Genomic DNA, 12,811 nt, shown 5'->3' with positions numbered 1-12,811 from the left:
TTACTGTGTGGAGGTGACTGAGTCACCGTCATCCCTGCCCCTTCAGGGCCCTCATCCCTCCACGCCTGGATCTGTCCTCCCCTGGAGCCAAGGAACCTGTGGAGCCAGAGAAGAGGAGAGAGACTGGGAGAGCGTGCTGGGGAAGAAAGAGGGAAAGAGGCCTGCCTGGCGGTGGGGCCCACACTGACTTGGGCTCACAGTCATCCCACCATTTTACCTGGGGAAGACTGCCCCAAACTAACCCAGGCTTGAGCTCTCCTGGCTATTTTGGAATTGGTGGGGAGTGTCTGAAAACTGGGGAAATGACTTTAAAGAAGGACCCCTTCTATGTGCCCCCAGCTCCGCGCCCTGCAGAAGGAAGCAGTCCCTGTGGCCCTGCGGGGGAAGGGAGCATCCGCCTGGCCCCACCCCGCCCCGCCCGGCCTCTGCTCTCAGTGGCTTCTTTCACTCATGGGGTATTTTTACTTTTCCCTTGTTCCTGTTACATGATCAAAGGAGGGAGGGGAAGCTAAAAGCGGCAATGGCTTGCCCAGCTCTCTGGAGAAGCTCAGAAAAGGCAGGCCTGGTGGGACTGAGAGGTGGACAGGGACCTGTGGGCAGGGGCTGGGACCCGGTCCTGTGGGAGGGAGGTCTCACAGGGGATCTTACCAGCTTGGGGCTCCAGGCTCTTGATTCTAATCTGTGGGTGTTTGCCTTTCTCCTCTCAGAGGCCTCCTTCCCCCATGGCCTGTGTCCTTCCCCGTGTGTGTGTGTGTGTGTGTGTGTGTGTGTGTGTGTGTGTGCGCGCGCGCGCGCGCGCGTGTGCATGCACTGCTCAGCCCAGACATGTTCCAGTCTCAAGGAGATGCTAGTGTGAGCCCTCACAAAGGATCTGGAAGCCTGAGCAGGGCCTGACTGTCAAAAGCTGCAGTGCATTGATCTGCCAGCCTGGATCTGCCCTGCTGCAGCCCCGGCACATGGCCTGTCATGATGCCAAAAATCCCTCCATTTGAAATTCATGGAAACTGGTCATACACTCACAGGACGTTGGAATTGGCAAGGCCGCACAGAGGAGCAGCCAGGGGCATGGGCAGCCTGCACAAGCTCTGTGCCCCTGGCTAGATGTCGCCTAAGCACTTAGTGCCTTGGCTTCCTCATCTGTGAGAAAGGGATAAAAATACCATGTGGCTCATAGGGATGTGCGGGTTACATGAGAAAATGTAGGTAAAGCACTTAGAACAGTGCTTGGCACATGGCAGTGGTTGTCATTTGCTGTGATTTCTCCATGGGGCACCGTCAGCATTTGGACGGGATGGTGTTTCACCTCACTGCAGCCTCTCCCGCCCACAGCTGGCCAGTCAGCATCTCTGCCCCCCACCTGAGCACGGGCAGGTAGCTGACTCTCCGCCATGATTGCAATAACTGAAAATATGTCAGCAGGGGCAGTATTGCTCCCAGATTGGATTTCACTCCAACCCACCCATTTTAAGGATTTTCCTGAGGACTAGGGGGGTGCACCTTACCTCCAACCACTGTAGCAGAACTGTGAGATTCGGCTGTGGCTCTTCTAGTTTCTGTCTTCTGAATTTCCTGATACTGGCATTGGCAAATCACGCCCGACCTCCTGGCCTCTCCACAGCCATCTAGGACAGAGATCTGGTAAACTTATTCACAGGAGGGTGTGAGTGATGGACAGCTCCATACAGGTGCAGCCCCTGCCCCTTGTATTTTAATGGCTCTTAAGCCTTCCCCAAAGCACTGGCATTGGCTCCCAGTCCTAGGTCCCTGGCTCCTGGCTCCGGAGGAGAGGGTGGTATTGAGAAACTTTCTGTGGGCTTTGCGGGGGCTTCCCCAGTGTGGCTGATACGGCTTCTGGTCTTGGATACATCTTGACTGGCTGTGTGACTTTGGGAGAGTTATGTGATGTCTCTGGGCAACCGGTTCACCTGCAGCATGGGGCCAGGGAGAATTAGTAGCCATATTCTTGGTTTCTGAGGAGGTAATGTGAAGGGAGCATTTTGAAGAAGGGGTGAAATGTGAAATGAGGGTCTGGAAGGCCGGAGAAGCTGAGGAGCTGAGGCTGGATTCTGGGGCTCTGCAGCTTCCTTCCCTCCCCTTGGCCCAGACTGGTGCAGTCAGGGCCTCTGTTGGGGGAATGAAAGGTGGGGAGGGATGGCCCTGAGACCACTGCTTGGTCTGGATGGAGGGACCACATCTTTGGGGAAGCCTCTTAATCCCATCATAAGCTCCTTTTTCAACTGCTTGGGGAAACCAAGGCACAGATGGACAAGTGGCTTGTTGGTCTTCTTTTGACAAATCCCTGGGAAGGGATCCTTGGGTTTGATCCCCAGCCAAGCCCTGACTTAGCTTCCATCCCTTCTCCCTGTGGCCTCCTAAGTGGTGGGGAGGGAGGTTGCTGGCTTTGAGTGAGGAGGCTGGGGTGAGGGAAGGAACCCCCAGGGGAAATTAGCCCAAATTAGCAGTGAGAATGAGGAAGGGTGGTGTTCTCTGCTCTACCCTTGCAGATAAATATTTAATCACAACAACAATAATAATGATGATGATCTTAATAATGTGCAGTAGCTCAGGCCGTAACCCGAGCCCCGCTCTCAGAGGGAGGAAGTGGGGGTTGGGAGAAAGGGCAGTGGAGAAATGGAAAGATGAAGAAAGTCAGGAGAGGGAGGGAGGGAGGACGTGCAACCTGAACGGAGGCTTGCTCTGGCAGGGGCTGCTGGGTTTACCCTCTCTGCCTGGGGTAGCTGTGCAGCTGGGGTGGAAGCCGGAGAATACAGGGTCCACTTTGCGCCCCCTGACTGAGGATGAAAATCCAGAACCCCCACAGCCTCAGCTCCTCCCTGGTCTTCCCTTGGCCTTCAGAGTGAGCAGCTCCAGCCTGCACCACCACCTCCCAGGATGATTTCTTCTTGAGGGAACTTACTTGCCTTTCTGGGTCTCTGAGTCCCTGAAGAGCCAAAGTGTCTCAGGTTCCAGAGCTGAGAACAGGGAAGCTGGGCTGCAGTAGGCATTGTCCACGTTTTTCTGAGCTTGGAATTAAATTGCACACTCCCTGTGTGACTCAGGCAAAATGCTCTCCTGCTCTGGGCCTCAGTTTCCTCATCTGTGATGGGATTGGGCCCATGGGACCTGTTTCTTGCTCTTCACATGGGTGTGTTGAGGAAGGCCCCTGTTCCTCCCAAGCCAGTTCCAGGCTGTTCCTGGGGAGTGTGCTCTCTGATACCCAGGCTACTGATGGCAGTGGGTGCGGGCCTTAGGAAGCTTCAAACATGACCTAATTTCTCCCTTACATGCTCCCATTTAAGCCAGAGTTGTGCAAAGGCAGAGAGGAAACCATGTTCAGGAGATTTATGGAGTCTTTGGTATAACCTCCAGCATCTCCTTCTCTCAGGCTCCTGATGAGAGATGAGACTAGCTAATGCCTTCTTTGGGTTTCTGTTTGATACTCTCTCTGTCTCTCTTCCCCTTCTAAGGTTGGTAAGAGGAAAGAATTGGAGCTGTTTTCTCCTTGATGCCAAGATACGCCAAGCTAGGAGCACTCTGCGCTTTCCACAGTCATCCACCGAGAACAGGCCTGCAGGACGGGACGAGGATCAGAGCCTCCCTGCAACCCCGGCCACTGCCTGCCGTCTGTGGGCCTGGACTGTGCGGGCAACTGCACTTTGCCCGAGTGACAAGGAGGAGGTGGGAGAGGGCAGCAGCATGGGCCATGTGGTTGGCTGCCCTCAGTCCCCCTGCTGCTGAAGCTGCCCTGCCCATGCTCACCCAGGCCGTGGGTCCAGGGACCTGCCAGGGCTAGGAGTGAGCCTGCTGTTCATGGGTCTCTAGGGATTTCCGAGATGCCTGGGAAGAGAGGCTTGGGCTGGTGGTGGGCCCGGCTGCCCCTTTGCCTGCTCCTCAGCCTTTACGGCCCCTGGATGCCTTCCTCCCTGGGGAAGCCCAAAGGCCATCCTCACATGAATTCCATCCGCATAGATGGGGACATCACACTGGGAGGCCTGTTCCCGGTGCACGGCCGGGGCTCAGAGGGCAAGGCCTGTGGAGAACTTAAGAAGGAAAAGGGCATCCACCGGCTGGAGGCCATGCTCTTCGCCCTGGACCGCATCAACAACGACCCGGACCTGCTGCCCAATATCACGCTGGGCGCCCGCATTCTGGACACCTGCTCCAGGGACACCCATGCCCTCGAGCAGTCACTGACCTTTGTGCAGGCGCTCATAGAGAAGGATGGCACGGAGGTCCGCTGTGGCAGTGGCGGCCCACCCATCATCACCAAGCCTGAACGCGTGGTGGGTGTCATCGGTGCTTCAGGGAGCTCGGTCTCCATCATGGTTGCCAACATCCTTCGCCTCTTCAAGGTCAGTGCCTTGGTTGGTCCCCTGAGGTGCTCTTCCCCCAACGGCCTCTGCCCACCATACTCCAGGATGCCAGGCCTGGCTGACCAGCCCCTTTCTCCTCCTATTTTCCTTGCTTCAAAGGACAGCTTTTTCCTCAGAGCAGTGTCTGAGAATTTGGGGCAGCCCTTCCTGGTTTCAGTATGTTGTCCTGTGGTCCTAGCATAGGCACAGCAGAGTGAAAGGCATCAGGGAGGGACCCAGCCGTGTGGCACTGACCGAGGTGCTGAAACAGCACCTGCCGCTGGAGGCTCAGTGAGCAACTCCTCTCCGGGGAATTCTGCACCAGGAGGGAAAAGGATGTTCTGGAGAGCGACAGAAGGGAGGAGGAGATAGGCAGACAGACAGATAAAAAGATAGGCAGGTGGATAGACAGAAAGGCAGACAGACAGATAAGAAGAATGGAAAGATGAATGCTGGAGGTTCCTGGGGAGATGAGACTTTTGCTTTGATGTTGTTTTCAAATAATTGCAATTCCCCCAAAAGATGTGTTTTTCTTCTGGGTAGTTGAGGAAGCCCCTTGTGGCTCTCTTGCCCCACCTGAGGTTGGAGAAAGTGTCTTCATTTTTTGGATGGGGTGTGGGGCTGCTGAGCCTGCGGAGAATGCAGATGAGGACCGGAAAACTGAGGCCTGCGGGAGTAGGCCGTCTCTTTCTGGTGCCCTGGGCCCTGAACCAAGCTTTCCTTTTATTTCCTTCCTTTTTCCCTTCTTCCCTGCACACCTTTCTCCCTTTCCTTCTGGAATCCCTCCCAACCCCCTCCTCGCCTCCTCCTTTCCTCTCTTCCTGGGGCAAGAGCTGCTGATTTGCAATTCAATTGGAGCCAAGTGCTTCGCTAAGCTGCTAAAACAACTGAAAGCTACCGGGTAGAGAGAAAAACATTACAAGCATTTTACCAATAATTATGTGCCCGCTTCTCTCTTGGAGCCTGCCTTGTTTGCTCTGTGTGTGCATGTGTGTGTGTGTGTTTGTGCGTGTTTGTGTGTGTGGGGAGTGGAGGAGAGAATGGGGAGAGGAAGAGGAAGGGACACTGAGGAAGCTGCTTGGTCCCTCCCTCACCCTGGTGTCAGATTCTTGGTCTCTGGAGTTGACCTTTGTCTCCCCAAAGTCTCCAGGGGTAGGGAGTGGACCGAATGGCTGTTTTGCACCAGGCATGGTGGGGAGAGCTGAGGCTGGACCCCTCTCACCGGGACTCTTTCTGGAAGCCATTAGCCCACCTCCCATGATGCATCAGGACTTGGGGGCCTGTCTGGCCGCCAGCATAGAAGTGGGGATGAAGGGAGAGGATGGTCACAGTGTTGGGGTTGGGGTGAGGAAGCCGATGGGCGGGGGTGACAAAGAGAGGAGGCCAGAGTTGTGCTGTCACATGTCTGGGTGGGGCAGGACTTTTGCCAGTTGGCTGCTCTGGGGCTGAAGAGCACGTGTGCCCTCTCCTGTGTATATAGCCCTGTTTCTAGTATGTTCTGTGGGCCTCGAATATGAGGCTTTTCCTGGAGTGTTGGTTTTACTTGATGATTTGGGTGAAAACATAATTTTAATTTTAAAACAAATGGATGCCTTATGAAGAGTGCAAAAGTTGTATGTGGTTTAGAATTTTTTTTTTTAATGATCAGTGGTTTAACTTGTTTGTATGTAGTTTGACGATGAAGCAGGGAACTTGAAGAAATTTCTGCCCTTGCATTAGGCAATTGGAGCAATCCCCGGGGACTGTGTCGCTTTGAACGTCTTTCAGAGTTCCCTGGCAGGAGGGTTCAGGAATGGGTAGCCTGGCTCAGCCCTCCCACTGCACCCAGTTTTGCAGTGGGGACTGGAGACCAGAGGAGAGGCAGAGCTGGCTGGGCTGTCCCAGGCCAGGGCCTAGTGATGGCTCAAGCCAGATGAGTCATCACTTCAGCCCGCCTGGCCCTGGCCTGAGAGCTGAGGCAGCCGAGGCTGTCCAGCAGAAGGGACAAGCCCTGGACTCCTCCTTGTCAGCCTGGCAGGGTGGGGCACAGACCTCCAACCTCCAGGAAGGCTACCCCACAAGTGACGCTGCTGCATTCTCTATCTGAGACTGTAATTAAACTTCTCTAGTGACTCTGGGTCTTTTAGAAAGATGGTAAAACAGCCTGGTGTAGTCCTTGAAGCTGTGACATTGGTGAGGGTCCCCTCTCCCGTTTTCCAGAGGGGAGTGAGTGCCTACTTTACAGGGAGGTGGAGACGCCGAGAGGAGCTGAGTTCCCGTCACTTGGCATATGGTGAAGGCTCAAGGGATGGTCACTCAGCGTTAGGTATTAGAGTATGTACTTGGGAACATAGATGTTTTGAGATGAGATGCTCAGTGCCCAGATGGGGGAGTGGGCTGCAGCTGCTATGCTAACCTCTCCCAGCAAGGGGAAGGGCCAGGTGGGGCGAGGCGCCTGGGGTGAAGAGCGTCACTATCCTAGGGGTTCCTGGTGTCCTCTGTTTGTCTGGCTACAGGGGAGCATGGTGTGGTCTCAGTATGGCCTGTGCCTCTTCAGAACACAGGATGGAGTGGTTGGGGCCAGGGTCAGGAGCCCCCCAGGCTGTACAGACAGCACGGCAGGACCAGGAGGTAGAGATCTGGGGAGTGGAGCAGAAAGGGGGAGTGTTAGAGCTGGGTGAGGGAAGGGAGGGGCGGGGAGAGGGAGCCAGCCGGCTGTGGCCTGCATTCCCTGGGTCCCTTTTAACATCGGTAATGTTCCAGGCTGGCGACAAGAGGCCTCCTCAATAATTAAACTGATAGAAACAAGAGGCTGGGTGAGAAACTTAAAAGCCACTTACAGAAGCAAAAAGATTGAACTTTGGGGAGGGAGGTTGGGAGCAGGAGCCTCTGGAAGGAGAGGGTGAGCAACGGATACCTTTAGGGAGGGAGCCCTGTGCCCACCGCCAGGTATCTGTTTAAGAGGACACCACTGCAGCCCCTGCCCTGCTCCCCTGATGATGGGTTAATGTGGCCTGCTGGGAACCTGGCACCAGAGGCTGTGATGACAGCTCTCCTTCCTGCAAGAGGTGAACTTCCGGTGCTTGGCTCAGAGGGGAGCTCTGGGTTTGGGGGCACCTGGTGATTTCCTGCATGGAGAATGCTAATGGGGTGCAGTTGGGGCCAGGCTGGGAGCAAAACTCACAAGTGGCAGAGCTGGAAGGGGCCAACCTCTTGCTCTGCAGATGTGGACACTGAGCCCTGATAAAATGACAGGGAAGGGCTCAAAGCCAGGTCCCCTCCCCAGGCCTGACTCCTGGGAAACTGCCTGCTCAAATCAGCTGAGTCGGAAGTAGGTTGAACAGGTCTTTTTTGGGGACCAGAAGGCCTGACTCTGGGAATTCATAGGTCTGACAACTTCTATCCTTGACTTACCTGTTCCCACACCTTCTTTCATCCGAAATTTGTCCCATTCTTTCAGGACAGGGGGTGCTGATGGGTGTGAAGAATACCTTTTGGTGGGCTCCTAAGCCCAGTTGTTGTAGCCTGTACAATGCACTGTTGCGGGCCCAGCCCAGGTTCTGGAGCAAGTCAGGCCTGGGCTTTGATTCCTGAGCCACTACTTACCTCACCTCCACTTACCATGTCAGTTATTTATACCACAGTGTTAATGAGGCCGTAAGACCTGGGCACAGTGGCTCCCAGCACTTTGGGAGGCCGAGGCGGATGGATCACCTGAGGTTAGGAGTTCGAGACCAGCCTGGACAACATGGTGAAACCCTGTCTCTACTAAGAAAACAAAAATTAGCTGGGCGTGGTGACATGCACCTGTAATCCCAGCTCCTCAGGAGGCTGAGGCAGGAGAGTTGCTTAAGCCTGGGAGGAGGAAGTTGCAGTAAGCCGAGATCGCGCCACTGTCCTCCAGCCTAGGTGACAGAGTGAGAGTTCGTCTCAAAAAAAAAAAGGAACTTTTCCTGAGAGCAGTCATTTTTGGGAGAGGGGGTGAAGAACACACTGGAGACCCCCTGGAGGGAAGCAGTTTCCAGATTCTGTACATGTAAGAGCTCAGAGGGATCCAGAAATCATTTCTTTGAGTCTTCTATTTATTTTGCAGCGGAGAAAGCTGAGGCTTGGAGAAGGGAGCGCTGTACCACACAGGGGCAAGCATTTGGACTCTGGAGCCAGGTAGCCTGGGGCCTGACCACCCTGGCAAACTGCTTAACCCTTCTCTGCCTCAGTTTCCTCATTTGTAAAATGGGGATGATAATGGTGTCAGCCTCATAGGACAGTATGGGGATTCAGAGTTAAGGTCCGGCTAGATGTCGTGGCTTATGCCTGTAATCCCAGCACTTTGGGAGGCTGAACTGGGCAGATCACTTCAGGTCAGGAGTTCAAGACCAGCTGGCCAACATGGTGAAACCCTGTCTCTACTAAAAATACAATAATAAGCTGAGCTGGGCGTGGTGGCTGTTGCCTGTAATCCAGTGAGGCAGATGAATGACTTGAACCTGGGAGGCAGAGGTTGTTGTGAGCCGAGATCGCACCATTGCATTCCAGCCTGGGTGACAAGAGTGAAACTCAGTCTCAAAAAAAAAAAAAAAAAAGAATTAAGGTCCAAGAAGGCCTAGCATGGTGCCTGGCACACAGTCAGCCCACAGGAAATGTCACTGCACAGCTTGTAGCTGGGCCTTAAGTCAGCATGAGGGACTCCACCGATGCGGAAGAGGATGGAGCGGGCAGGCAGTGACAGACGGTGACCTTTAAGGCTGATCCCGGAGAGTTCCCCACCATCTGCTGGGCCTCTTGTGTCTTCCTGCCTTGAGCGCAGTGCTCAGTGTTGAGACTGAGCACACAACTTAACTTTGGGTAGTGAGAGTTTGAGTTTCTTGCTATCACGAAATGGGGATGTGGGAAGGGGGAGCATGTGCCCTCTAGGCTCTTGGCTGCTTCTGGAGCTGAGGCTAAGGGTGTGGCCCTGGGGGAACTCTGGCTTAGATCACACAAGATGTTCTGTCGAGGACGTGGCTTTGTGTCTTTATGTGTTTTCACTACACAAACAGGAGGGGCTCTAGAGAGAGCCCACCCACCCTCCTATAGCCCGCCCATCTTGACCAGGCCAAGGAACCTGAAGGCATTTTTGACCACCGTCTTTCTGTTCATTAGCTCACCCTGCAGGCTCCACTTTCAGAACCTGCCCTGGACATGACAGCTCCTCATGGCCTCCACCCCAATAGTCTCTTACCCAGCCCATTACAGAAGCTCAGTCTTTCCTCTCTCGACTCCAAAAGGCCTCTCCACAGCCAAACCTGCACTCAGCAGCCAGAGAGATTTTTCTAAAACCCAGACGGAATCCACTCAGCCCTCTGCTTAAACCTTTTATTGGCTTCCTGTTGCTCTTAGATTAAAACGTGAACTCCTTTCCTGTCTGACAGGCCTTGTGCTACCTGATGCCCCTGGCGTCCCTTTGTCCCTCTGGGCACTGCCCACATCAGTCGTACTGTTTTCTTTATGCTCCTTGAAGACACTAGGCTACTTTCCAACCGCAGGGCCTTTGCACCTGCTCGCCTCGCTGTCTGGAGTCTTCTCCTCCCACTCTTTGAAGCTGGATCTTCCACATTCAGCCTTGGGCCATTTAAGGCCTCTTTTCAGAGAAGCTCCCGGGTCCCCGGCTATTCTGTCTCTTTCCCTGTTCTTTTCCTTGAAGGTGCTCATCATAGTTACAGTCATGTACCCATTTGTTTGTTTTGCTTTTTGCTGTTGGCTTCCCCTCTAGACAAGGGGTTAGCGAGGAGCCAAATGTGGCCTGGTTTTGTATAGTTCCTGAGCTAAAAAAGGGCTTTATATTTTAAATGGTTGAAAAACAAAATAATAAGAAAAATAATGTCATGATACAGGAAAATTATATGAAACTCCAATTTCTGTGTCCATAAATAAAGCTTTATGGGGACACAGCCACGCCCATTCACTTATGTCTTGTCTGGGGCTGCCCTCAAGCTACAAGCACAGAACTAAGTAGAGGAGACAGAGACAGAGCTGGCCCCTGCTAGGCTCTACGCCCCACCTATAGGACTTCCAGCTGGTGTGGGCCCCTGGTGGCCCTCAGGAAGCCTTCACCAATGGATTCACGGAGGGATGGGGAGTGGGAGGGAGAGCTCTGCAGCCCCCATGTCTGCAGCTGAAGTCTTGGCAACCCCCTTCGAGCTCCTGGCTGTGGGGATGGGTGTGGCTGGACCCACCTTACCATTGGGTCAAGCCAGGGCCCACCAGTGCCCACTACTGGTGGCATCCAGGGTCAGCTGGATGTCTTTCTTCCCCCAAAACACCTTCTCCACATCCTCACTGACTCAGGGAATTCCTTTCACCTAAAGCTTTGCTCCCTGTTAAAGGGGATCACCATGTCCCATTTTAGGCTGTCATTAGAGATTTGTCCCAACAGGGCTTGCTCTGTGAATGTTGGAGGGGGTACATAAGGGGCCCTCTCTGAGAGGTGACTGAGGTGAAATAATTAAACCATTTACATAGCACTTACCCTGTGCCGGGCTTGTCCTCACCATCACAGCAACCCTGGGGGCAGGTAGACAGTTGTTATCCCGATTTCGCAGAACTGAGAACAAAAGCACAGAGAAGCTAAGCAACTTGCCCAAGGTCACACAGTAGTAAGTGGTGGAGCCCAGATTTGAGCCCAGGCCATCTGGCCCTGAATCTACCTTTTTTTCACCACTCTGCTCTCCTGCTTCTTGACTACCAGCTAGGGGTGAGTTTGAGACCTGGCCTGATGCTTACTTACTACATGGCCTCTACAAGCCTCAGTTTATTCGCCTGTGAAATGGGTGTGATGATGCTATGATGCCCAGCTGGCAGAAGTGATAATGTGCCCAAAGCCCTCAGGAGGTGCTCGGGGAGGCTGGGGATACAGAATAGGATTCGGTAGATGCTGGAGTGCTCATGAGGGCCTGGGGAAGGAGAGAAAGGGGTGTCTGAAGTAGGTCTTGCTGAGGGTGACTGTCAGGGCCAGTTCTCCTGAGGGGAGGGCAGAGAACCTTCCTGCCGTGACAGTCTCTTTCCCCCAGACCCCACTGTGGTGAGAGCCTGGGAAGGGGACCCTCCAGACAAGAGCCAGGCCTGAGCCAGGATAGAGAGGGGAAGGGGTGTAGAAGGAGGGGAACCCTGGCATTGGGCAGCCCCAGCAGCCCTGAGGGGAGGCTCAGAGCCCCCCTGGCTACTGGCAGCCAGTCTTTTCTGTGCCCTTGGGCGGGCCCTTCCCTATGAATTGGGGCCGGTGGGGTAGAGTTGCTTTGCTCCAGTGGGTCTCAAGCCTGGCAGCTTGTCACAGTCATGGAGGGGTTCAGGGAGCACTGGATTCCTGGATCCCCAGCGGGCCGATAAGACTGTGAGCCCAGGGCCTGTTTCTGGACACCTAGGAGCCCAGTTGGCCCTTGACCCAGATGCCTCAAGTCCTTGGTTTTCTTTTCCAGGGAGTGCCCCACCCACCCTGAGGACCTCTCAAGCCTGCTTCCTCCGAGGGGCACGCTGAGGTACGGGGGGTGGGTTTGCAGTGGAGGCAGGTGGAATGTCAGCTTTAGCATGCGGCGACTGGACGGGCAATAGGCTCATTCCTGCAGTTAAAAGGCAAGCGTGGAGGCCTTTTGGGGCCTCTGGGAAGACCTCCTGGAGAGGCTTTGGATGGAGGCCCCATGGGCTCTGGAGCCCAGGTAGGAGCTAGTGGGGCCTCTGGATGTGATGCAAGGCATTATGGAAGGGCTGAGGTGGGGGCTGAGTCGGAGGAGTGGTCCTCAAGTTAATGGCTGCTGGCTTCTGGCTTCCTCTTTCCCGTCTGGAACTCAGTTTGTCCATCTGTAAAGAGCCATGCATGTATTTATTCACTTACTGAACCTACTGGCCATCTCCTTCGTGCCCGGCTCTGCAAGAGCAGTGGTCCTTCTCAGCTGCATGCTGGAATCACCTGGGGAGTTTAGAAAAGCCTCCTACCCTGGCCCGCCTCAGGAATTCAGATTTTACTGGTCTGAGATGGGGCCTGGGCTGCCCGAGTGATGACAGGGGCATTCCAGGTGGAGAACCACCCCTCCAAGTGAACTTTATCAAGCAGGAAGCACATGGGCGATCCCTGCTCTGATGGGCTTCCACACTGGAGGGAGAAGGCAGGCGGTGAGAAGGCAAAGCGCAGTGTGCATCGTCAGGACGGCTGCTCACTGCAGAATCACAAAGCGAGGAGTGGCTGGAGAGCCGCACGGGAGGGGAGGTCAGTCTAAACAGGGTTGGTGGGGAGGCCTTGTTGCAGAGTGGACACTTGTGCTGAGCCTGAACGGAGTGGAGGGCCGCCCTGTGGCTGTGAGGAAGAGTGTTCTAGGCAGAGGCAGTAACATGTTCCAGACAGAGACCCAGGGGCAGGACTCTGCTTGGCTGTTGATCTGAGCTGGGAGCTTGAGATGCCCATCCAAGACAGTCCGGGGACCCGGGAGAAGGCCTCCAAACCCCTCCTG

At 54.6% G+C, this 12,811-nt stretch overlaps 1 protein-coding gene across 8 annotated transcripts in view; it reads left to right on the top strand.

The window, feature by feature from the left end:
• Positions 1–12,811, top strand: part of GRM4 (glutamate metabotropic receptor 4) — a 126,171-nt gene that overhangs the window by 8,757 nt on the left and 104,603 nt on the right. For all 8 annotated transcript variants that reach the window (XM_032253433.1, XM_032253431.1, XM_032253432.1 and 5 more), the window contains exon 2: positions 3,468–4,352. In XM_032253433.1, coding sequence (XP_032109324.1) covers positions 3,834–4,352 — 519 coding nt within the window. In that variant the 5' untranslated portion in view covers positions 3,468–3,833. The remainder of the gene's footprint in view (positions 1–3,467; positions 4,353–12,811) is intronic.

This window comes from Sapajus apella, unplaced genomic scaffold, assembly GCF_009761245.1.
Source record: "Sapajus apella isolate SASKATOON/1434 unplaced genomic scaffold, GSC_monkey_1.0 scaffold83, whole genome shotgun sequence".
Taxonomy (NCBI): domain Eukaryota; kingdom Metazoa; phylum Chordata; class Mammalia; order Primates; family Cebidae; genus Sapajus; species Sapajus apella.
Note: the sequence above shows the minus strand (reverse complement) of the source record. Positions and strands in the feature narration are given on the sequence as shown.